Source organism: Chamaea fasciata, unplaced genomic scaffold (genome assembly GCF_029207755.1).
Source record: "Chamaea fasciata isolate MVZ Bird 193981 ecotype frontalis unplaced genomic scaffold, bChaFas1.0.hap1 SCAF_13, whole genome shotgun sequence".
NCBI classification, from domain to species: Eukaryota; Metazoa; Chordata; class Aves; order Passeriformes; family Sylviidae; genus Chamaea; species Chamaea fasciata.
In genome coordinates, this window is record NW_027094098.1 from 17,217,529 (window position 1) to 17,244,237 (window position 26,709).

General features: G+C 41.4%; 1 protein-coding gene across 5 annotated transcripts; it reads right to left on the bottom strand.

Annotated features, from left to right (window-relative positions):
- Nucleotides 1-477: 477 nt before the first annotated feature.
- Nucleotides 478-20,474, bottom strand: EIF4E3 (eukaryotic translation initiation factor 4E family member 3). 5 transcript variants are annotated; one of them, XM_066195623.1, is made up of 7 exons: nt 20,406-20,474; nt 9,137-9,209; nt 7,123-7,217; nt 5,038-5,098; nt 3,728-3,794; nt 2,525-2,680; nt 478-1,991 (listed from the first exon to the last, which is right to left on the bottom strand). In XM_066195623.1, exons 3-7 carry the CDS (start codon nt 7,146-7,148, stop codon nt 1,960-1,962), a joined length of 342 nt encoding a protein of 113 aa, XP_066051720.1. In that variant the 5' UTR covers nt 7,149-7,217; nt 9,137-9,209; nt 20,406-20,474; the 3' UTR covers nt 478-1,959. The 5 variants fall into 5 exon arrangements, with proteins under 5 accessions (XP_066051720.1, XP_066051719.1, XP_066051721.1 ...); XM_066195622.1 differs by lacking the exon at nt 20,406-20,474 and adding an exon at nt 17,814-17,888; XM_066195624.1 differs by lacking the exon at nt 20,406-20,474 and adding an exon at nt 17,550-17,803.
- Nucleotides 20,475-26,709: the final 6,235 nt, after the last annotated feature.

Here is a 26,709-nt window from a genome sequence, read left to right on the forward strand (position 1 = left end):
TTGCCTGCAGTTGGATGAATAAAGTAATACCTTAAACTGGAAAGTTCCAGTGACATCACCAGATCAGCCCCTTCTGCCAGCAGCTCCAACTCTACCGGAATCAACATCCATCCTGAAAACAAACCTGGGGAAGAAATAAGAGGCTGTGGCTTGTTTCCAAAAGTAAAAGGAAGCAGAGGGAGAGGTGCATGATTAATTCTCCATTAGTATTCCACTTACATTTCCTCCAAAGACAGGGAAATTTTTCAAGTGAGAAATCTTGCTCATCAAGCAGTTGAAAACATTTCTCCTCACTATGTTCTAACCCTCACTTCTCTGAAGTCACTTTTCCCCTCCATCACACAGGCCTGGAGGCTGTCCAGGTACATCCCTGCAAGTATCCACTGGTACTTCACACTTCTTCACTGAAAAAAACATTAATCTAAGAACAAAACAGACAGCTTTTAAGAGAGTAAGTTTTAATGTAAAATACACAGGTTCGAAAAAGCAGGACCAGTAACATTTCATCTCAGAAAGCAATTACAGAAGGAAGACACTTGGATTTTAGAAAATGTGTTTAATTAATAATGCTCATTAACTACACAGTTTTAATCCATAAATAAAAGTTAAAGTTGTAAGTACAAGATAGTTATAAAAAAATCTCAAATGTGTGATACTTATTTTTAAATTTATTTGATTTTTATGGCTGCCTCTTAATATACTGAAGATGTGGAAATCAGTGCAACTTAAAGAGCTGCCAGACAAAAACCTCTAAAGGATGAAGGAGTGCTCAGCAGAGGGTATGATCATTTCTACCTTGCAGCTTCTTTTAAAAGGAACCACATCAATCTTTGGTAGGATATTAAAACATCTCAAACAGTTAACATAGACAAACATTTAAAGGTCAACACTGTTTATATTCCTATTCAATCTGCAACACAAATTTCTTTTCTGTATTTTTTGTTTATTTTAAAAAGGACACTTAGGAAGTTTTGAGGGCTTGAAACTACAGACAATGGGATCTCTTCCTTTGCACTGAAGCCAGCAGCAATTTTGACACTGACCTTGTGGGTGCAGACATGGGCCTGATGTACTTAAGGAAGTGGGAGGGCTGGATCCAGTTTGTACAATTCATTACAAATTATTCATGACACCTTTTCATGGATGTACAGAAAGGTACCATAAGAGAGCATACAGTATAACACCATAAATACCCTATCACCCTTAAATCAGAGGTGTTGAGTTTGCAGGGTTTCCTACTGAGAAATTTCTGATTCTAACCTGAACAAGGGCTCTTCTGAAATCAATACAATTAAAAGACATTAACATCATCCTACACAGGGTTAGTCCCAATATAAATGTGTTCTCTTTAATTGCTCATTTAAGGCACCCTTTTCCATTTACAGGATGTGCTGTTGTCAGTGCAAGACCAAATTACACTGAACATTACAATAAGTGCAGTGCAATCTCTTTCTCTCTTGGGACAAAACCAGTGAGTAAATTTTAACATGATAGGAATGTTTCAAAGTGAAAATTGAAAACACATTTCCCCACGTCTGGATTCCTCTGTGTACAGCACATCTTGGAAAAGCAGCATAGCATCTCTGCATGTTTGCTTTTCACTAAGTACAGCACAGAATAAAAAGTCAACCATCTTAAAGAAATGGGAACAAATATAATTAAGTTGAACAAACAAGTGGCCAAAAGATTTTTTTAAAGAAACAACTAAGAACTAAAAACACCAACTCAACATGAAGCAATGAATCACGTATTTAGTGGTCAAGGCAACTGTTTGGGGTTTGGTTTTTTTTTTCATTTTCAGTAGCAATAGGCCAGTTGGAAATGTTAAAAACTCAAAAGGGCCAACCACATGTAGCGCTCCTGCAGGGCTTCCACCATCCTCCTCCTTGTGCACACCAGCTCAAAACACCAAACAACAACAAATGATCTTGGCATACAATGCACTCAATGCTTTCCAGATCAGCCTTCAAAAGCATGGTGCTCTCTGTGGGCTATGGAAGAGAGAAGGAGAAAAAAAAAAAAAGGAATAGAAGAACATGTAAACTCTGTCAAGGAGTTGAAAAGATTAAAAAAAGAGAAGATAAAAATGTATAAATCAGTCAAGGGAGAACACAATGTGCCAACAAGGGATCTTTCAGAGTACACTGCTTGATAATACATTTATAGGGAGCCTAAAATATGAGATCCCTTCAAATCCTGATTGCAAATGGTTCCTCTAAATTACTTAAATTGGACAGTATGTAGCATTATTAATAATAACTCTGAGAGTTATTAGGAGAGTTGTTTAATTTGTTTTGTGAATCAGGCACATTATCATGAAACAAAACAGATTGCAAAATGAAATTAAAAATATCTTTTGAATGATAGCTAACTTCTACATTGAAGGGACATAATTTTAATGCAATGACAGATGCTACATTCCTAAGTGATTAATGATGAATCAGGCAGGATATTCCCATAGAAATACCCTAGCAGCATCTTGTTTTTCTAATGAAGGTAGAAATGAACAGTACAAAATACTTACATTTATAAAAGACCGCTTTAAAAGATGTGTGTGGGAGAAGTTTATGAACCTTTTCTAAAACTTTTGCTTCACTTGCTGAAGAGGAATTCATGTTCCAGACTTGCACAATATCTTCACGGTCACGAACACTGACACTAACCCCTACTACTTCATCATCTGCACAGAAGGGGAAGAAACATTAATGAATACTTTAAAAGTGAGACATGTCTAATTTGCTACTTATGTATTATGAAACAGTGCCCAAAAGCTGGAAAAAAAATAAAGATGTGAAAAAAGAGCAATCTCCAGTAAGGAAAATACCAGTGTTCAAACCAGACAAAGTAGTTACCAGAAAGAAACTCTGTTTTTAGAAGTTATTGGAAATACTACCTCATGGTACTTTTTATGAGGCGCCATAGGATTATTCATCTTTCCAATTAGCACTCTTAGATTTGATTAGGAGGGAATCACAAGACTCCCTCCAGTAATGTCAGCAATATGAACTACTAAAGGCAATTTACCTACAGTGATGTCTACAAGGAGAAATGGAAGGATGAGGGTGAAACAACTAAAACCCCAGGAACAGTACCTGGTGGAGACCAGACACCAGGTTTTCCAGACTTCGCTCTCTTTTTCCTTTACATTTTGTCAAGGCAGCAACAGAAGCAAAAAAGAAAACAAAATTAATGAAAGTAAAAGAGCCCCAGTCAGGCTACTGCTGCTGCTTCCAGTGCTGGTAACTCAGTGCTACACTGAAGAAGTCCTTTTTGGTGTGAAGTTCTCAGAACGCAGCTTTGTGGAGAGCTCAAAGGCCATGCCACAGCTGGGAGCAGTGGCTGATCCAGCTGTGAACTCCATGGCACAGCTGCTCTGTGCATCCCAAGGAAAGGGTCGCTAACACAACATAAAGGTGGTATCAGAAGTACATGGCCAAGGGCAAGAACCACCTCTGTGGACAGCTGAATATCATATATTTGCTTAAAGTGACCCCAAGACAACCTTATCAGTGTATAAAGGGTCTGAGAGACCATTTGAAAGGTTATTTCTGAACTGTTGTTTAAACTTAAGCAATGCCATTCTTTTTCATGGTATGATAGACAGTGAAAGACAACTCCTAAGAGGATATTCACTGTCACTATAACAGACACTTTTATCAGATATTCATGCTTAGAAGAGAAGCAAATACAGTGAAAAGAAATGATGGAGAAATGTCTCAATCATTACCTGCTGCACAGCAATGTGTAAACTGCTCTCCAATAGTTGCTAGCAGTAGCTCCTTCCAAACTGCAGCCTAAGGAGGCAGAAAAATGTTACATTCACATTATTATTTCTTAAATTAAAAGTTAGGTTTGCTAGCTCCATTTTGAGTGTCTTCTCTTTCTGAGGTTGTCTAGACAAAAAGGAGTATTTATTGTAAGTGCATGCTGTGTTATAGAATTAATTGTTTGGTCTGTACAAGATGGTTCATCGTAGCCAAGGAGATGCTGTGCCCATGTGTGATGAAGAATGAAGCCAAAAAAATGAGAGACAGGCATAAAGGTGTTATTTATGCTATTTCCAAGGCACTGAAAGCTGACTGAAGTTCACCTTCAAGCAAACCTTTCAGAAGTGACCGAGGCCATGTGGTGCATAGTTTGAGAGATGAAAAGTACCTTCATGTCAAAAAGGGGCTGTCATTCAGCCTCTAAAACACAAGGCCTCTGGGGTCCCTAAATTCACTGCCCAGTAATTCAGGCTCTCCAAACCACTTGTCACTTCTGACAATCTTCACACCTCGGATTATAGGAGGAAGAAGACAATTTCAATTTCAGTCTTTTGTGACCACTTGGGACTGCAGGGGAGGAAAGCTGCAACTCACATACAAGGAAAAAGCCCACAGGCAAAAATCAATTAACTTTCAGCTGAAAGTTTGAGTACCATCTTTCAGCATTTAATGTCTTCTGCAAGGCTGTCACATTTTTCTGACACTTCACTTTTTCTGTTTAAAGGTCTGATCCAGAGCACACTTACACACATAAACACCATGTGTGAAGAGGTCAAATCTCCTTTCTGTGGCAGTTCACAGAAGTTACTCACATGCATTTTATTAGAGAGGCAAAGAGAAACACAGTTATTTCATTAGAGCTCAAGGATATGGCTGAATAGACTTCATCTTCTACACTTTTAAATGAAAATAAAATATATAATTTAGCATAGATTATCAGGAAAAGGTCTTTCTATTTTTCTTTGTATGCCTATAAGCAGTTTTGAGAACAAAGGTGATTATAAAATTACCATGTTTCCAAACTGAAACACTGTAGGTTTCATTTATTTTTATAATACATTGCCAAATGTTCTCTAAAGCAAGAGATATGGAATTATTGGGAAAGAAACTTCTACTCATTGCTTTTAAAAGGTTATGGAAATTAAAGTAGTGTTTGGTTGTTGTGTTGGGTGATGTAAGAAGTAAAAACCTTTACAACAGCTTTATCAAACAGAGTTTAAAGAAACTCCCTTACTAAACAAGTTCTGAATAAAGAGTCAATGTAACATACCGTACTTTCTTTAGGGACCTTCATTTTCCATATACCTCCTTTGGCATTGCTTTCTTCTTCCCTGTTATGGGAAATAGTTCAGTGAAAATAAACATTCAAATTCACATCTACATAACCCTATGTTTGTGGTTTAATTTTCCCAGAAAAATCCCATCTGAAATGCAATTACTAACTCCAGGGAGCATGACTCTGACTTCTGACATCAGAGATAATTCTTTCATTGTTCATATGAAGTGTATCTCTCAACACCTAATCCTTTTCCCAAGTTTTGTGTGTTGGAAAAGACTTGTATTTTCCCTGACTACAGACTATCTTTGAAGTGGCTGCACACTGTATGGGAACAAGCCACAAAACAATTTTACATTTTACTATGGTAACCTTTAATTTTGGAAAACCTCTGGCATATTTTCACAGAAGCAGCTTCTTACTCTTCCATTTATTCAATTTAATAAAAGAACATGAGCACACTTCATTTCAGCTTTGTGACATCTAGAAATTAATTGCCCTTATTAAAAAAATGACAGGAGCTGCCCTGGGTCAGGGCAGATGTAACCATTAAATTGCCTTGTAATGACAAAGGCACAATGCACTAACCTGTGAGCTTCTCAAGTTTATTCTGTCACAATTCTTTTTCTAAGACTTTAAATCAGGGCTTCTAGTTTCCTGTTAAAACTCTGTAAAGGCCAAATTAAAGGAACAACCTAAAAATTCATCTTTGGAATATCTAAACCCAGTGTGACACCTATAGATTCCTCAGGATCAATGGTCTCCCACCAATCCTGCCAGATGCTAGGGAAAAGAGGGGGAAACTTTGGGAGGACATCTTCAAATATCTGCATCCTCAATTCTTACTTCAGGATTTCTCTTTCTTTCTAAAAGAAAAAAATATAGAATGCTGAAATTGGCCAGTATACTGTAATGGCAATCTGAGAAAAGCTTCTTGGCAGTAATTATTGAAAAGTTAGCAAATTACTGATGATGAGATCAATCTCTTGCAATCCCTTTCCTAAAATGCAAAATTACTTTGATATGCTTTTAAAAGTGTTTAATTTTCAGAAATGATCTTTGCATTTTACACCTCTAGAAGTCCCTTAAAAAATGAAAATTAAAAATAGGGAAAATAAGCCCCCCAAAAAATCAAACCCCAAAATGCTGTCATTCATCCTTACAAAGATATGAAGGCCTGCACACGATGGCCCAATTGATTTACACAGATATCAATGTTTTTTCATACCCACTTTAGCTATCCTGACCAGTCACAGTATTTTCAGAAAAGTAACAGAGACCTTGAGATGCATTTCACTTCAGAAAATTTACATCAGTAGATTAGGACAGAAAACTCCTGTAGTAAATCACCACAAAATGACACAACTATGATTAAGTTAATGAACCCTAATGCAATCACAATCTTTGTAAATGATGCTAAAAAGATCAAAACTCTCCAGAAAGTGCTGAGGTTCTCTGAGATGTGACAGAACTGCAACAGGAAGAAGGGATGCAGTTTGATTTCAGAAAGGAAAACACCAATTTATACTTAATTCCATTACTATCCTACAATCAAGTAGTCATTTGCTGCAATGAAACACCTCATAATGTCTTAAATTACTTTTTAAACCAAGGTCCATGGGCCTGTATAGGCATGTGCAGCATGTACTTCACCTGTACTTTTGCACAGGTGAAAAGGAGTGAAGGACCGTCAGTTGTCTGCAACATTATTTCACCAGCTTCAGTGGAAAGGAAGGAATGTGCAAGCTAAAAAAATTAAAATAGAAGTAACTTATTCTGTGTATTCCTGAACTGAGATTCAGAGTCATAATCTAATTCCTTAGCTTCTATTTCATAATCTATTTTTGTACATTTACATCCAGAGGTGGACAATGAAATTACAGCCTGTGTTTTTAATAAAGACTCCGTGGTACAAGTCACTTTTAAAGTGAACAAGAACTTTGGGGTATTTCTTTCATTGGTCTCTTGAGTTCAGGTGTTTGCAGCCAACAGAAACAAGACCCTGCTGTCCCACACCTTTCACTCCTGCAAGTTATTCCACTGCCCATTCCCAGAAATGTCTGATGACAACACACGTACCAAAGCGGGCGCCTTTCTCCCCGCATTAAATGGTAGCTACATCTCAGAGGCAAGTTTGTCACGGGAGGAATGTTGTTGTAGACACTCCAGAAATCCTTGAAAAGGAAAAATATTGGTTGCATTAACACACAAGAGAGTGTTTCATGCAGATTTATTTCCTTGCTAATTTTCCCTGAACCAATTACACATCCTTCCCGTGGGGAATGGGCACCCTCAATGTTATAATAAAATGCTATGAAAAGAACTTCTTACAGAATCATTTCTACTTTGATTTTTTTTTAGATGCCAATCCTGCATACATGAAGGTGGAAAAAAGGGAAGCAGTCCAAATGTGGATTATCCTTTTGAATACAGAGGGAAAAAAAATCATCAAAACCAGAGTTACACTGAGTATCAGAACAAACCAAAACTTAAAGCCTCCTCAGCATATTAAAAAGATATATATATATCAAATATCAACCTTGCTTCACTTAAGTCTAGCCTAAGCGTCATTATGATTCTCCTGAGTTACAAAACCACCACAAACAATAATTCTGGTGAACTAAATGTCTAACCAGCAACCCAACTAGTTTGTCTGAGTGAAAGGTTTCAACCAGATGTTAAGAACAGGAGATGCATGTGTTAATACAGGAGTGGGGGACAAATTCAAAGATTCAAGTTACCAGGAACCACTGGATTACTTCCCAGTGTTTCTGCTGGTTAAAAAAGAAGCTGTCAGGCAGGTTTGAGGTGGATAAAAAGGCACGCAGAAGCAGTAGTGAGCAGAAGGGAGGGATGATTGAAAAGATCCCAATCTCTTCTCTTCCAACAGTTGGGAATAGAAAGGATTTTAAAGATTGAAATTGCATCAACTTAAGTGATGCAAAATTAATCATTAGTGCAACTCATTAAGTATTATCTAGACATAATATTTAAGTATTATCTAATACATTAAGTAATATCTAATACTTAATCACCAGCACAATTTAGAAACAAGGATTGCAACATTATGTGATAAAATTTTGTGGCCCTTGGCAACACTGCCTAACAGCCATTACCTTTACCCAGCCACAAAAACAAATTGAAGACTACTAAAAATATAAAAACTTGGTATGAAACACCAGTTTCAACTATGATCTTACTCTTAAATGGTTGTGTGCCCAAACCCTAAAGCTACTTGGAAAAGAAGAAGAGGTACACTGGTAGATGGCTGTGGAAACATTTGAGAGCTCTTTTTCTTCTGAACTAGGGATGTAGTTTGGAAGGTTTTGTGTTCGGAAATCTCATGCAATGTACAAAGTTGTGCAGACCTTCATGAGAGAGCTTTATTTAAAACTTCAGTAGATTGCTACAGGTGTGCTTCTTAAAGAGAAGGGTCTGGCATTACGCTAAAATTTCAGAGATTTAGTGAACTAGTCAGCTTGGCACTAAGGTGTTAAGGAGACAAATACCAGTTTACTACACACTTCATGCTAACGGTGGTATTAAAACAGAAATACAATTTTACTTGCAAGAGATGCCCACTACTAGGCAATGGCAGATAACACAGACATGCAGAATTTCTCAGTGCTGCAAGTATCACACAGTTCAAGAGTCCTTTAATTCAGTTTGCTAGAATTATTTTTTAGGTATGTACTCAAGGAGAGAAAGCCCACCAAAAAAAAAAAGGCACCACATGCTGCAATTTTTAGTCTTTGCACAATTAGTTTCTGTATTAGAAAAAGGAGAAAAGGCTGGAAAGATATTTAAAATACATCAAATATAATAATTCAATGTACTAATGGAAACTCGGGAAGGTTTAAGAATCCAGCATGCCCAATCCAATACGCCTCCTCCTTTCCCCATCCGGAAAGCCAAATGAAATTCAAACACTGACTCAGTAATCCAAACACACAACACCAGTAACACTCACGTTTCACACCTCAGGTAAGGAAAGCTACAGGTGTGACTCATCCTTGGAGGAAAAACGAAACTTGAGGTGCGAAGTTACATTAATAACATGTGGCAGCTCCTGTAGCAGAGCCAGATGCCTTACCTGCACTGTTTGCACTGTATAAATCTTCTTCAAATTTAATGCACATTCAGCCGCTGTTGTACCAGGAAGTGACCTTGAAGACAAAGCACTGATTAATTAAAATATTTATTTTATCAAGGAGGGGGAGAAAGGAGACGGAGAGGGAATGTGAATCATAGGAGTGTGAAGTTGAAATGTTCACGTGTCAAAGAGAAAGTCCAACCCAAAATTACCACGCGTCATTTAAAGCCAGGAGCTAAAGTTCTTTTTTACTTGTGAATAAATTAATATTTGCCAGGTAATTCGTAAAACTAAACAGAAGCATCAGGAGTTTTAGCCAAGCAGCACAGTGCCGCTCTCAGAGCTACCACACACCATCAAAAGCTCTGCTGTTCACAGGTGATGGGCTACCAAAAGGGATCGCATGATCCTACTCCGGAATTATTTTCAATCGCATTTAATACACCCCAGCCCCCGTTTTTAGCATTTTTAAGGCGCTCCCAGTGCTTCACGCTTTGAAAAGGAAGCTCATCCGCACTGCTTGCGCTGGCGCTACCCTCGCCGGGCCCTCAGCGCGGGCCGCTAGGTGGCGCAGGCGCACAGCCGGCGGGCAGGCGGGGCGCGGGCACGGCGGCGGGGCGCGGGCACGGCGGCGGGGCGCGGGCACGGCGGCGGGGCGCGGGCACGGCGGCGGGGCGCGGGCACGGCGGCGGGGCGCGGGCACGGCGGCACCTTCCCTCAGCCCCGCACTGCCCTCACCGGGGCCGGCCACACCCGCCCCGAACTCCTGGCTACCCCTGGATGGTGGGACACGCACACGGGCTGAGGAGAAGCCCAAGTCCCGCAGGTCAAGCTATGGCAGCCGACGCACCCAGGGAAGGTCCATGACTCCAGGCAGTTCTTCCACCGGCGGCACCGATGCCGCCAAGTCACACGTACCACCAGCACGGCCTGTAAAGCCAAGACATCCTTGGGCTGGTCTCCTTGCCAGGCACCCTGGTACACCAGGCATGGTTCAGCTTCTGTAGCTCACCCTCATACTGACCATCACCAGCTCCACCCAGAGCTGCTTCCCTCTCTCAAGGGCCTTCAGGAGAAGCCATAAGAGGAGTGGTTGAGGTCACTTGGTCTGTTCGGCCTGGAGGAGACTGAGGGGAGAGCTCATTGCAGTCTACAAGTTCTTCATGAGGGGAAGCGGAGGGGCAGGCACTGATCTCTGTGGTGACCACTGACCCACAGGAATGGCTGGAGCTGTGGCAGGGGAGGTTTACACAAGATATCAGGAAAGATCCCTCCCCCAGAGGGTGGTCAGGCACTGAACAGGCTCCCCACGGAATGGTCACAGTCCCATGGCTGCCAGGAGCACTTGGACAATGTTCTCAGGCACAGGGCATGGTGACCCTTGGGGACGGTCGTGTGCAGGTCCAGGAGTTGGACTTGATCCTCATGGGTCCATTCCAGCTCAGGATATTCCGTGATTCTTTAGGCACACACAGCACCAGCTGCATCCCATCATCTGAAAGGTCCTTTCCAACCTAAATGGTTCTATTTATATTTTTTTTACATTACTCTTCAGTGCGTTAGACATGGGACAGTGCATCCACACCCCCAGTCATCCCTGTGTTCCTGTCACTGCACCAACTGCATTGTAACACCCACCTTACAATTCCCAGCACACAATCCCACAGGCACAATTTTGGGGGAATGAGGTCAAAATTGCTGAGGCACATTCAATTTCTTAGAACTAGAAACATTTTTTCTTTCCCTTCAGAAGCTGAAGTAGGATTTCTAAAGAAAAACGAAGATCAAAGACAAAAGCAACCTCCCATTGTGTCTCAGAAGTGGAAACAAAAATGTGTAAAATTACTAAATCTGGAAACAGAAGCAAGAGAGAAGGTTTAAAGAAACAGAAGAAAACGCAGCTGTTGCTCGGGTACCAGCTGAAGAAAGGATAAAAGCAAACCAGATCTCAGCATCCCTCCCTGATACATCTGATCAGCATGAAATACGTCCAGGGAAACACTGAAGTTACACTCAGTTGTTACAGATATAATTGAAGCTCTGGGCAAACCCTAGATATTCTCGTGCAGTAAGAAATTTAATATGCAAAACTACTGAAACAGCATCACATCTTCAAAAGTCTAATAATAGCTCTAAGGTTTTTTCAAGGCTCCTAGTAAAATAAGCTGCTTTAAAAATACATACAAAACCAGCAGAAAAATACCTCCCAACTTTTTCATTATGAAACAGGCAAACTAACATCTGCTTTACTATTTCCCTGTTAATTACCAGAACTAAGAGCACATTACAATGGTGGAACTGGCAGGAAACAAACAAAATAAATCAACAAGAAATCAGCATGGCACAGCTTGTAGTCCAGTGGCTCATGAACTATGAGAACTCCCATGAAAAAACTGATAACTTAAAACCAGCAACAAAAAAATCTGTCATCAACGTGATAAAAGGAATTATCATAGTAAGGTCTGGAGGTCTGGGGTTTCTTTGTGTGTGTGTTTTGGTGTTTTTTATGCACACTGTACACTCAGCATTAAGAGCCAAAAGAGAAATTTACCGTATTTTACAGCAACAGAGCTGGTCAGATTGCTTTTGAAAGCACAAAAAAAAGGGTAATAAGTTCAATCAGACTTTAAAACTTATCAAGTGATTTAACTATTTGTCAGTAGAGAGTAGTGGATTTACAACCAACTACCCCTTGTTTTTTTCTTGCTAACCATACCAGCACCTCTCTCCTAACACTTTGTTCCATATAGAATGGAATACAAACGTTTAGGCAAAACCTGAGATAAATTTTGCCTCTTTTTGTCTCACCCCACTGCCCAAGAAATTACTCCTCTTCTGGACTATTTCTGCCACCGGTGGCTTAGCAGTCACCAAGGCATCTGGCATTACATATGCTGTACAACAGACACTATCATCACTTGATATCCTCGTGCTGATACTGTCACTGAGTTGCTTCAATAGAAAGGTCTGCTCAAATAAAAGATTAAAATGTATTCTCTAGCCATGGCCCTCAAAGGTTACCTAGATCATCATGGTAGCCATTTAGCAAATTTAACGCCATTTAAAAGAGCAGCTAAGACAGGTAGGCAGAAAACACCGCTCCAAGGTTATAAAGTGGTTCATTTTGATAGTTGTAAGCAACATTTTCCAGAGAAACTGAGATCAGCTGGCAGAAAGCACCAACCAACCAGCAAATTACCTATTTTAAAAGTTATGGTGAGTGACCATTTATTCCTAGTAACCTGCCTGGTAAATGCTCCAGGCCCACCAGATTACAGTGTTATTTCAGCCTTTCATTCAGCTCTGGAAAGTGTCAGTCATTTATGGATATGAGCATGAACACCCAAATGTTTTTATCTGAAAAACAAACAATCAAACAAAACCAAAATCCTACTAAAAACCGTAATTGAGAAAATTATGATGCATCAATTTAAAAGTAAAGGATCATTTGCTCCAGAATTTACACCTGCAAAATTTGGTTTGATGCATGAACATAAGGCTGAGACAGCATTTTAATCAGACAGACAGAAGAAAAAAGCCTTGAATTTCCTGCAAAATTCCGGACTGCTGACAAATCTGAACTGTAGTGTTTCTGTTTCACCCAGAAACTCACGGATTCACTCAGGAGTTTCATGCCTTCAAACCCATGAAATTGGGATTTATTTTCTTTTTATTCGAGTACACACTATAAGTTACGTTTAAATTAAGTTAGCAGAAATGACAGGTGATTTTCAAGTGAAAGAATCTGTAGAAATTCCTATTTCTGTGATTCTCCAGCAAAAACTTGCACTACAAGGCTATAAGGTAGGAGTAGCGAGACTGTTGTGTAAAAACCTCAGTACACCTGGTGCTACAAAACAAGACCCTGCAAATACTGACCCTCAACATGAAGCCATTACAGGATTCTTCCCATTCAGATCATTTTACTGCCATCAGCAATACAAATAATCCAATATGCCCTACTGACCTGTCAGTTATTGCGATGGTGAACAATTCATTTCCAAGAGCCCAATGAACCCTGCCAAACCCCAAGAGCACAGGAACAGGAAGGAGCAGGATCACGTCACCAGCCTGGCACTGACAGATCCTCTGGGGGTGGAAACAGTAGTTCTGTCACCACCTCACCTACAATTGTGGATCTGGGTTTCCCATGGAGAGTGTGTACATAAAATATTTCAGTGGTTCTTCTGGTCTGCCTGTTTCATGCCCTGTGCTGCCACTGCATCTTCAGAACCGTTTTAGGAGAAAATTTAGTGCAGTATCAGGACTAATTGAGTTGCCTATTCAGGTCACTGTACAGCATCTCGTGGTGAATCACACGGGAATGTAGAAACAGAAATAATCCCCACAAAATGAATCCTAATGCCAGCTTTCTTTGCTACTCCTTCATTATTCCAGCACGAATAAAGAACAAAGGATACAAAGATAAATTCCATTGTTTTATCCATGAATAAACCTCCAGGTGGTTGCGCTTATGTTAATTTCTGATGCTGAACTGTAGCTTTTCTGTTCTCCTGCAAAGAATTAAGTATAGAAGTTGTTTCATATGTGCTCACACTGGCCTTTGTTTCCCAGTGGGAATCTCATCACAGCTTTAGCGGGAGCTTTAAAAGCTGCCAAGCAGTTTTGAAAATACCCCTGTAAGTGCTTAGCCACAACCGCTTTTGGTATAAATAAGCAAAATATTTACTTACAAAGCATAAAGTCAAAAACATGCTGTGGCAACTAAATAAATCTGGTAATCCATTCTGAATACAAAGACTGATTTCAAGCCATCAAAGCCTGTCAAAATGCACTTACTGGATTGAACATCCTTATAATATTAACCATCATTTTTCATTGTAAGCCACCTACTCATAAGCTGTAATAGATGGAATAGATGATCCTAGATAAATAAATTTTGCTATAGGGAGGAAGGGAAATTATTAAGTTTAGTTTCAAATATCTGATGTGTTCAGTTAGGAAGATTAACACATTATTAAAATGGTTCAGTTATCAAAATGCATCTATTCAGCTTTGTATAGAACTCATCTACAACATACAGAGAGAAAAACCAGCGCATAAGGATAATACCTTATGTAAGAATATTTTGTCTTTGCTGGTGCAGACAAATAACACTGCTTATTTGACAGTGTTTTTAAGCACATACTTCCCCTCACAGAGATACTGAAGAGTTAAACTATTCTTGCAAGAGAATTAAGATTATCTAAAGGGCATTGTTCAAAGTCAGGCGAGAAAACAGGGCAAGCAGGCCATGATCCTGCAAAGTGATGGGAAACTGGGAGGAGACACAGGCAGGACAGCTGACCCCAGCTGACCCAAGTGATATTGCAGACCATCTGACACTGTGCTCGGTATATGAAGGGGAGGAAGGAAGGATGTTTAGAGTGATGCTGTTTGTCTTCCCAAGTTGCATGGGATGGAGCCCTGTTCTTCTGGAGGTGGCTGAACACATGCCTGCCGATGGGAAGAAGTGAATTAATTCCTTGTTTTGCTTTGCGTGTGAGGCTTTTGCTTTCCCTATTAAACTGTCATAATCTCAGCCCACGACTTTTCCAGCTTTTACCCTTCCAATTCTCTCTCTGATCCCGCTGGTGAGGGAGCGAGCAAGCATCTGTGTGGTGCTTGGGTTTTGTCTAGGGTTAAACCACACTATGTGATACCCAGCCTAAGTGACAGCTGGGATTTGCAAAGTTTATTAAGTAGGATATTTGCATCATGTCCACATGTACATCAAAAAGTATAACCATCTTCACAGCTTTGTATTTACACAAATATCACACCCAGATCCACAGCCTCAAATCCCATTAAGGGATGGTTTCAAGTGCATAAGGTGGCTTGTTATCCAGGACAGCCCAGTCTTTGATGGTCATGTCACTTGACTCTTCCTTTTGTGCAATTCCGGTGTTGAACGTGCTACACAACATAGTGTAATGCTCATATTTTATTTGTTATATTCAGTGATGTGTATTGACACTTCATTGTAAAAAATAACTGAAAGACAACACAAGGTAGCAAAACCTAAGAAGACAACCTTTCCTTTCAGAGCCAGAAGCCACTACAAGCAGAACTAGAGTCTTCCTCATATGAGCACAAGTGTAAAGAGCCACCAGCATGAATCAGCTTCCCAAGGTGACACCAAAAGCTCCTGCAAGCCTTGCTGAAATTCACCCTGTTCCCTAACATCACTGCAGGCAAAAATGCTACCAATGAGACATGTGGGTATGAACTTGGAAATCTATAGAATGGGCTTGTGTAAACAGCAGATCTAAACTCGTGTTTTCCAAACTTTTAGCACTTGACCTTATAACATTTTTACATTTAAAAAGGAAATATCATTCATCTTAAGAGGAAAACACCTGCCAGCTTCTCTGCACCTTCTTTGGAACTGCTGACCTGCAAGCATTTCAAGATCATAGACAGGATCTTTTTTGTCAAACTGGTGAATAATATTCTCCTGAAGCTTTCATCATGCTCATTTTCCTAAGGCATTTACGGGATAAGATAGCAGAGAGCACTGTCAGATGATTGCTATTTCAGACATGGAAATCAAGAAAGGCTTACCACTAACAGGAAATGCAGATGCTCTGTGACACATGTGGGATGATGAACCAGGACCTGGCCACAGGATGCCACCCTCCAGGTGTTCAGCCTGTGCCAAGGCATTCACAGAAACAAGTGCTGATATAGATAAAACAAAGGCATTTACTTCCAAAGCAGGGGATGGATCCAGTGCCGCTATGATAAAAGCAAGGCCATGAACCCCAAGGGTAGCACATCACTAGTTGCTACAGAAAGTACCACTTAGCTGATGGATATTTATTTTAACAGCATGACTTAATGAAAAGATATGTTTTGGAGATCTTAAAATTGTATGTCAAGGATCTCTCTCACAGTAATTTAATAGAAAGAGATAACTACGTATCCATCTCAACATCTATTTATCCTTAAGCATCACTTCTTCCTGCTTTTCTCTCTAAGTACAGGGTAAAATGTAGCAGCGGTCAAAAATCAATACCATCTCCTGAGGAAACTGCACTGCTCCACACCAGGTGCTACTGAAGTCAGTTAAAAAAGTGCCCACAGTTACTTTCTACAGAAAATCCAACAGATACAAGCCTAAGCCTCCACCAAATCTCTGTGGATATACCAATAAACGTCCCAGCCACTTCTGTGGGGCTCTGCAGAGAGACGAGAACTTCCACACACAGCAGTAAATTAAGATCACAGTTCCATTTCTCGTGTGCTTTTTAATGCCTTAAATGATTTTTTGAGTGTATAAAACATGTCTTGTTTGCTGTCATTCTTGTTTCCTGTCATAATTCTATCCCTCTTACTGGTAAACAAAACACAGTTTTGTGTATTTATGGTCCCACTTTTTTTTTCTTATATATACACTCTTGGATATATAAATTAAGAAACAACACCATTCATTAAATGCATTTACATGTGATCTGAAAAGTAAAAAAAATAAATCGATAGAATAACTGAATTTTAAGAGTCTAAAGCATTGTAGAAGTAAGACAAGGAAAAAAAATTAAAGGACTCGGGAACTCAAAATGGATTTTAACTGTTAACACTGATTATAAAAAATAGACATGCTTACCTCCACATGACTTATGTAAACAAACAGACCTGGCTGGTGACTTGATTAAACACCAGTTCAAAAGATGCTTTTTTAAAACAAAGAAGCAAAAATACAACTTGGATCCCGAACCTGACCATAACTGCGTCACTGCTGCAAAAGGAGTAATCAGAAATAATTGGTGGGTTTATTTATTAGATTTGATTTGCTGGACCTGAGTTTTCAACAGTTTCTTGTTATTTCTCTGTCATGAGTTGAAAAGTTACCAGAAAAAAAAACTAAAGAGGAGAATTTTACCAGTAGCACGGGGCAGTATGTTCAGTGGCAGAAAAGCTGATAAACTTGCCTTCTGCAATGGGGAGAGAGGACAAATATACCGAAAAATTGAGAAATGGAAGCGGTAGATTAAATAACAAGATGCCAGAAAGTACATGCTATGAAAACAACATCAAATGCTGGTAAGAAACTTTCAGTTTTGACTTTGGCACTTCTTCCCTATGCCTCGCTGTGTGCACCACAGGGGTGATCTCCCTTGGCAGCCTCTTTCCACGGCATTAGAGGCTCAAACTCCAAGTAAACGATGTGTAATAAGAACCCGCAGGTAATTAATAAATTGTAGCTAATCCTTCAAAACGTATCACTTCAGATTTAAGAACTGATCACCTGCGGGAGCCAGACCTGATATTAAAGAGTTGTAAGATTCGGCATGTCACTGGGTCCATCAGGGATGCACAAACCACAACAGCAAAGCACAACCTTTACCCTTCTACTCCCGGGGCTGGCGAGCGTCGTCTCTAAATTTAGGGCTCAAACCTGCACCGACCGTACCTGGACCAACGTGTGTCCGCTGAACTACCGAACCGAAAGTGTTTCCAAACCAGTTTCACTACGTGGAACCTCTCCCGACGCCCTCGATGGGGACAGGCACCGGGACAGTCTCTCGCACCAGCACGTTTCCCATAACGCAGCCCAGCATTAACTTCCCGGATCCAATCTTCGGGCGAGCGAACCGATAACCCCAGAGATGCGCATCCCTTCCTAGACGGACTCAGGGGGTTTCCCCGGCTCCCGCCGCCCCCCGGCCCCACTCACTTGTCCAGCCAGAAGGTCCACGGCGAGTGCAGCGGCAGCCCCGGCGCGACCCGCTCGGGGGGGCTGAGCGCCATCTCCCCGGGCGGGCGGGGGGGCGAGGGGCGGGACGGGGCGCGGGGAGGGGACAAGGGACGCCGCTAGGAGGGACGCGGGAGGGGGCGAGCGGGACTCGGGCTTGGGCGGGGGACGGAGAGATGGGGACGAGGTGCGACGGGAAGGACAGACAGACGGGAAAGGGGCAGGGTGATGACAAGAGATGGGCATGGCCAGGGGACCATTGGAGAGTATGGGTGGCACCCCAAAGGGGCACAGGGCCTCGCTCCATCCCGTTACTGCCTCTCCTGCCGGGCATGGCTGAAGGGAATCTCTGATCTTCTTCTTGAGACCTTTACAACAACCCACGGCCACGAGGCGTGGGGGCACACGGGGTACCTAGTGCCACCACCCTGCACCGCGACGCTGCTGGCAGCCCCTTGTCTGCACATACACAGGTCACACCGCAGACCCAGTGTGTCTCTGGGGCTGCCTTACTGAGCAAAATAACCTTCGTGCTCAGTTTGCCTTGGCAGTGCTGACTAAAACACTGAACCTTTCCAAAAGTCCAACTTTTAGGACACAAAACCCCTGCACGTTCACACAGGCTGCTGGCAGCCCCTTCTCTGCACATACACAGGTCACACCACAGACCCAGTATGTCTCTGGGGCTGCCTTACTGAGCAAAATAACCTTCGTGCTCAGTTTGCCTTGGCAATGCTGACCAAACCACTAAATCTTTCCAAAACCCTAAGTTTTAAGACAAAACATTTTCTACATTCGCACAATGAAAAGATGGCTGCTGTGCAGACTGACCATGGATGGAGACAGTGCAACATCAAACCTTTCCAGACTTAGGGGATAATAATTTCTCTGTTTTCCCATCTTCTCTACAGCCCATTTAATTTACATGCCTGGTTTTACAGGGAGATGTTCCTCACAATAGAACGTGGACATGTGCAAACCCCCTCACATTATTTTTAGAATAGTACTTTTTAAATTAAGATTCTTCCCATTGGGACTGTGCACAGTAGTAAAGTTAAACACCCACATAAGTGGTAACAGGATCAAAGACCATGAATCACATAGGGTTCTTTGCAAGCACATTTAGTAGGATGAATAATTTTATATATACTTCATCCTAAAAGAAAAATCAATAAAGACTCACTCCTTTAAAGAAATAAAAGTCTAACAGTAAGAAAGGGCAGAGTTCACCCATAAAAAGCAGTCTGCACAGTGACAATGAAGAAACACAAAAAGTTAATGATTATGTTGTACAGATGGAAAATGCAAACTGCTAGTCCCAATTAAATAAGATCTGCAAAACCAGTTGCACCATCTCTTGCAATTTAATTTATTCCTCTTTAAATAGAAGGCAAGATAATGACCATTTGGGAGAGCTTGGAATCTAAAAATTCATTGGTATGCCCACTCTGAGAATTTTCTCTCTATTTTAATGATGAGCCCACCAAAAACGTTAATTCTGAAAAAAACCCTCTACAATAAATGGCTGTATCTAGGCACAGATTTTCTCAGAAGAGCTGGAGAAGACAGGAGGAGAGGAGGAGAGTGCTAATTTTTTATGACCCAAAAGGGCCACATCTTGCCTCTGTGACTGCCAATGACACTCTCCACGCCTAACACATTTCTGGTGTCCTCTGCTGATTTTGCCAACACAGTATTAAATTTTGGATATGCAGCAGCATCACTCTGGAAATAAGGCCAACCCCACCAGACTGTATTACAAAAACTAACTTTGAATCCAGCACCTGCCTCTGATGGAACCACACGCTTCAGTGAAAACTCCAGATTCCATTAAGAGGGAGCTGCTCATCAGTTAAAACATTTCAGCTCATGCTGAAAACAAATCATTCTCTTATAAACAACCTGGGCTGCAAGAAACACTATAGAAATAAAACCCCCCACACCTCTGAGACAGAGAGTGAGAGCCAGGAGGCACGGGCTGTATCATTATTCTAAATGAGATATGTAAAGCCTCCATTTATTCCTTATTTACATCGGTAAATACCAGGCTTCACAGTGGCACAAGGAACATTGTGGGAATCTCAACTAACAGTAAATTAATTTGGTTGTGGAGGAAGGGCAATCACAGGATGCATCAAATTAACGCATCCTTTGCCTACAGAGACTTCTAAGAAGTCGTGATACAGAGGGAAAAAAGAGTCTCCTGAGATGAATCTCACAAGGAAAAATGATCACGAGCACAGCATCCTGATTCTGCTCAGCTACCTCATGCTGCCAGCACACCTTGAGTGAAATCATTTCAGAGATTAAAAATCCCAGGAAGCTATTATCACTTTCAGAGAGGTATTTATAAGACTTGAATTAAAAATGTATTTTATCGGTGTTTGCGACATATTTGGAAGGTTTCTTTTTAAGGAAACCCTGGTGATGCCTCCTGTGCTCTTGTACCTACTTCTCAAGCAGCTTTACTAGAAGCAAACTGTGTTATGGTGCAGCCCTGTGCTACAAGATGGGGCACAGATGAGTTGCTTAAAGCTCACCACCACAGAAAGGGCTTGTGGCTCCATTCCTTACCTCTCCTCCCAGCCACATCTTCTTTTCCCTTGCAGGGCTCTGCAGGTAAGCCGCTAATTTTCTGTGAAGGCCTTACAAAGCAAGACTGTGGGGTGGAGAGCAGGATTAGATTAGCTGAGCTCATTTCCAATGGCTAACAGCTGAAATTTTCCCGGGTAACAACTGGGGAGAAAAAAAAACCCAACAAACTGGAGCGGGGAATACTGCTCTACCCCATATTATATGCTCCTAGCACTGCTTGTCTGTACCCAGTTTCAGACACCTGAACCTTTTTGCCACATAAAGGTCCAAGTTGCCCCATGCTGGGGTGAATTAGAGCTGAAGAAGGCACATTATAGCCAGAAGAAACAATAAATACTTCATACCTCTTTCCATGGTTTCATTTGAGATTTAAATCCCTACCCTTATAATCCTTGCTGATCCCAAAATCTTGACAGCAATGGGTGCATTACATGTGCTTGAAACATTATTTGCCTGTTCCAGTAGATTTTGCTGTAGTCCCTGCTCCCAGCTGGTGCAGGAAATCCCCCTGCTACAATACAATGGTGTTTTGAGGGGGCAGAATGCCTCTTAAAACCATCAGGACCTCCCTTTCCCCTGCTGACAGTTGTGCACCATCACTGTGGCAACTGCAATGCCTGCACACATAAGGAATATTAGGCAAGCAGTAGGCTTATTTTAGCTATATTCTAATAGTGTAGCACCTGGAAGGGAGGAAGGGAACAAGCACCACATAAGCAGTCACAGTGCATTTCCACCCTGGAAGTGTTCCACAGCTGTTTGAGGCGACAGGTACCGCACCTTAAAAAATATCTAAGAGATAACGTGCATTTGTTCAGTACTGCTGACAAAAAAATGGATGGTGTGAAACCTCAGCTAGACCTCTCTCCAGCTGAAGATCCTCTTTTTCACTCTGAGGCAGAGCTGGTTGGAACATAAACCTTCCTGGACTTGAGGGATGGCTGGAGCACAAGCCTCGGCTGCTGTGCCCAGCTGCTGCCGCTGCTGCCTCACAGCCTGAGCCAACAGCCTTGAAATGTAATTTCTCTACCAAATGCTGGTGTCACGATCACTTGCTCTTGAAACACTGCCTGGGACTTCAGAAGCATATTAAGTAACACAGGAGCTGCTTCTGAGAGGTTCCCAGGAAGATAAACTGATCAACCGAGAGCCGAAACAGAGGTGAGGATGAAGGGATTTTAGTTGATATTTGCTTCCAGAGGCTTAAATAAATGTTTTTTAAACCCTAAAAGACAATACTAAAGTGTTGAATCCCAATGCTTTTGGCAAAAGCTCCCTCATCTAGGAATGATTTCATATCAGCCAAGCTGTTAAGCAGAGGTTGTCATGGAAACAAGTTTTATTCAAATGATATGGCCAGAGATATACTGTATTTAGTGAGTTCTTCATTTGCTGCATATTGGGAACATGTCAGAACTAAATGATATTGCATAACTTTGTTGTCTTAAAAACAACCTGGCTCACTGCCCCTGGTTACAGGCTTGTGTCCAGTCCTGCCTGGGACAGAAGGTTTTCCACACAGTAGCTGCTCCACAAGAGAGGCTCCTCAAGCAGCTGGTGCCTGCAAGTTCCCAGAGAAGTCTTCCTTCAAATACATGAACCTGCCCAAGTCAAACAAGGAACTTTGTCCACATCCTAGGAATAAATGCATTTTTTTAATATAACCAAAAATAAATTGAATAGTTCTTGCTCAAGTTACAAACTAAAAACAAGTCGGCTTTGGCTAGGACACTGTGTAGAAACTCTATCCTGAGGAGTGAAAACAAAAATGAAATCCAAAATTGGCTCCAAAATCACTCTCATGGAAACCACTGTGCAGACTTTATGAAGTAGCATCCAAAGGAAGGTGGTTTAACATCTCCCAAGGGACCAAGAGTCCTGATTGCCCAATAGCAGCTGAGCATTAAGTAAAAGGCAAACAAAAGTAAAACCTTACCCTTCAAGTTGTTACATAACTGAACTTGCTGTAAAATGCTTCATGGGAAGGAGATGGCACTCATGACCTCCTGTGGAAATGGAACAGGAGCTTGCTAACTTCTGGGGCAGGTGATCCTAGATTCCAACAGGCTTTCTAATTACAGTTAATAAAGGAAAAAATGGGTCCAATAACTCTTTTGGTCTATTAAAAGCAAATCACAGGATGGAATTCTGCCAGATATGAGCGTGAAGAAGGCAGTACCTACCTCAAGTTAGTGTACAAGTTGGAAAGATATCAGTCTTTCCAGGATCCTTGATGCATTCCAGAATCACAGCTCTCTCTGGTTACCACCACTTGTGAAGGAAGGCTGAGCCTCATCCAAAACCCTTTACAGTTAAATAAGGGCATAGATTGACTTCATCATGCTTTAGATTAGATCTTTATTTCTTTACCTAGCCATCTTTGAGGGGCTGAACTGGATTAACCCAACATCCAGTCCCTGCATCACGTATTAAGAGACTGGAATTCCTTGCCTAGCTTTGGATACTGGGCTTCTGCTTTTATCCTTCCCTGTTCCCCACACTTGGAAAGCACTGGGGCTCCCTGAGGCACTAAAGAGATGCACAGAAAAAGTGAGGTCAGGAGCATAAATGCAAGAAACCTGACAGATCTCAAAGCTATATGTTGGAAACAAACTCCAAATACCTTTCTTTTCCTGATTTTCCAGTAAAATATCTGCAGCGTTTCACTTAGATATTGCTTCCCCAAACATGAGGATCCCAAAATAGCACCATCCTCAATGCTATTCTGTGTCATAATGTTATTGGCACCACATCTGGCACTGGCTTTGATGTGGAACATGAGCTTAAACACTGATCTTTTTTTTACAGGCTTCCCAGCATACAGCTGAAGGAAATAATGTGCAAGAGTCACATCCTACACACTGCACAAACCATGTTAGCCTGGACTGCAGAATGAGTCTGATGGAAACCCCCTACTACTATGGATATTTTAAAAAGGAAAAAAAAAAGTACATTCTAACAGATAAAACTTACAGGACATAATATTTTTATATGAGCTCGCTGCTCTATGGTTCATCTCACAAGGATCATTCCACTTTCGGCATCGCACCAGCATAACTGGTACCTGTCCAAGCCAGCAAAGCAAAGGCCCCCTCTGGAAATAAACCACTAGAGGGAGACTGGCTTCAGCAATGGAACACCCACAGGGAGAAAATCCTGCACATTCATTGAAAAAAAAAACCAAGATTTGGGTCAAAATTGCTCTTTGTGTTTCTTCTTCACACATAAAAGTGGCTGGAATTAAAGGGTCAAGTTTGGCTTCATCAAGGTAAACCGAGGGAGCATCAGGTAAATGGGATCAGGCAGTCACGTGTTCTTCTACAGATTGTAAGAGAGGTTAGGCCAACTCTATTAAAAAAAAAAAAAATCAACAAAAAACCAAAAAATAACCCAGCCACTGAAAATACTAATAGCTGTATCCTAGCAACATCACGGATTCCATGTGGACTTTGTTCTGGAGTCTCCAGTCCTATTTCATCAAAATTATTGACTTTCTCAAAGTCTCTAAACGACTATCAAAAAAACTGTTAGTGCTTGAAAAATACAAACATTTAATTAGTCACATTAATAAGAAAAAACGAAGAGCAGCATTGCGTGCTACTGCTCCCTTTTCATGGAGCTCAATTTAGCTTCCTTTGAAATCAGTGTCAAAATTCCCACTTTATTCATTGGTAGCAGAGCCTCTCCTTCGAGGAGAAAAGCTGGAAATGGCCCTACAGAACTTGGCAGATGAGGTTTGTTTCCCAGGCTGAGCTCGCACATTGCACCGATAGAATTCGTACAGCTCTCCGTGATCCTCCCAGTGATCACATCCTTATTGCAAAGGTAAATCAATTGGCATGCCAGTGGCATCCAGAGGCTTTCTACAAGGCTTTTGTGCCATGCATATAACCAATGTCCCTTTTTTTACCTAAGCTTTGTTTTTGTTTAACCCCAAAAAACTTTTTCAAGATCTCAAAAAATGCACAATCCTGCTGGATCTTCCCAAAAGCCCAGGCCCTGCTTCTCTCAGGTATAGAGACTTCAGGTTTAATACAGCCCTGAGAGGTTTTTCCTCATCAGTCCTGCATCACTGAAGTGAAGTTTGTTAGATAAAATGTAAAGGCAAAAGGCCAAATAAAAAAAAAAAATTAAATGACCCAACACTTCCAAAGAAAACCCCTTTGCACAAAAGGAATGCCTAAGAAAAAACCCAACCCCAAACAAATAAGCTCTTACCCTTATCAACTTGCATGATGATCCAAGGAATCCTGGGGCGTTTTGGCAAATAACTCAGGGTTTGGGCAGACTCAGATTTTGGACACAATTTTCACTCAGATCCAAAGTACATCACAGCTTTTCTGACAGTTTTCATCTGTTATTCCAAGCTCCGCTTCAACAAGTTAGCAAGACCTTTTACCAGAGAGAAAGCACTATTAAAAGAATAGCTTCCTTTTCATCATTCTGCCTCAAAAGCTCAGTTGATAGGATAGTCTGGTGAAAAAATGTTTCTCATGCTTTACTTTATCCCACAAAGTTGGTTGAGACCCACTAACTCTTTAAAACTGGAAAACCTTTTAATGTGCTCTATTCCTACAGTTCAAAGTTAAATGGCAAGAGGACGCCTTTGTTGAAGAAGTGATTTAAATGCAGAAGGGTCAGTTAGTGACTTTCAACCCATGAGCATGAATCTGCTGATGGCTGGATTTGAATTCCAGACATGGCACTGAACTGTCTGTGCTGCTCCAGCAGCGGTGGTGGAGAGCCTTGAGCTGACCTCACTGTGTCACAGGAACACTGCCACATCATCATCCCACTCCAACACCCCAGCAAGGGCGTTATCTCAACAGACAACACCCATTTAACTGTGAATTTAGCATTCAAGCAGTGCTCATGGACTCTCTGGTACAGTTAAATCTCACAGTTTTAGTCACACCAAAGGTTTTACATTGCTCATCCTTTCGTTTCCACCAACTGTGGGGGGAAGGGGCCACAGGCAAGGAGAGGATATCCACTTGCACAGAGTGCCGAAATAAGGGAGTAGTTCTGGCTTCATTCTAAGCTGTGCACAGTGTAAAACAACAGGAAAGGTATCATGTAAGGACAATGGAGCAGCAAAGAAATCAGATTTCAGTTTTTATCAACTCATATTAAAAGATGGTATCAGAAGGTACTTCCAGCACTTCCAATAACTCTCCCTGATGAGTAGATTAATTCCAAAACTGCTCCAATGAGAGCAAATGAATAAAAATTGGAGAGTTGCATACAAAATTCTGCTCCTAGTTATGCCTTGAAAGAGAGCTGTTTGGCTACTTTATACCTGGGTAAAAGAGGAGGAAAAAATTAAAATACACAATAAGGATGGGGATGCTTTGACTAGCCAAGCAGATTTGAAGGCTCTGTAGCATTTAGCAGGAGTAGTAACCTCAGCCTGTTGGCCAGTTGCTATGGGATGGCTTTTGGTGGTAGATACTGCAGACAACGACTAGAGAACAGCAAGGGCTGAATTCATATGAAGAAAACAAAAATTTGCCTTCACACTGGTTTTGCAAGTGAACTTTCATTTGTGCATTACCTCCATTTCTTTTTACCCAGTGAATTTTCTAGACAGACATTCACAGTAGGTCTATCCAAAAGCAAAGGGAGGATAGCAATGGAAATAATTTGGCTCATGACCAACATAGCCACCTTTTGTTCTGAAGCTGCCCACACTGTCCATGGTGAATTTCCTGCTGGGTGCCAAAGGCCATTTTCCTGTGATGAGGGTGATGGATTCATCCTGTACAGATGACACAGCACAGCCTCAGTGCAGGGAATGTGCTTTGTGAGGGTTGAAGTCACACAGAGGGGGGATGTGACAACAGTGTGAAAAGCCTGATGTTGCCTGCTTGTCCCACTGCCTGGTTTTACCTCACCCTGTGGAGATGGCTGCAGCATGCACATGTACACATGTGTCATCAGCAACACACTTATTTCAAGACTTTACAGCCCTTCCTGCTAACGAAGAACTTGGGCCTGAGAGGCACCACAGCAGCAGAGCCAAGGGCTGGCAGTGCTCCTAAAGGCAATAAGCTGCTTATCTCTGGCCTAAGGAGTTTATAGCACCCATGTATCCCCAAAAGCTCATTAGCTCTTCAGCAAGCAGCTGGGACATTAGATGCACAAGCAGATCAGCAGTGGCATGAGTTTGCCACAGCACAGATAAAACTTCTGGGCTTGGCTAGTCTGCAGCAGGCTGGTTCAATAGCCTGAAGAAATCCCACTTATGTATATACTGGAGAAAGCCTGATCTTCTGAAATGCTC

Bases quoted from the DNA above. Each gene is read 5' to 3' on its own strand.
- EIF4E3 (XM_066195622.1), bottom strand. From the start codon at position 17,887: ATGGCGCTCAGCCCCCCCGAGCGGGTCGCGCCGGGGCTGCCGCTGCAC. The intron at 9,210-17,813 runs GTGAGTGGGGCC...TTTGTCTTCAAG, and splicing joins TGGACCTTCTGGCTGGACAA to GTCACTTCCTGGTACAACAG. The intron at 3,795-5,037 runs GTATGTTACATT...CTGCCTCCTTAG, and splicing joins AGGTCCCTAAAGAAAGTACG to GCTGCAGTTTGGAAGGAGCT.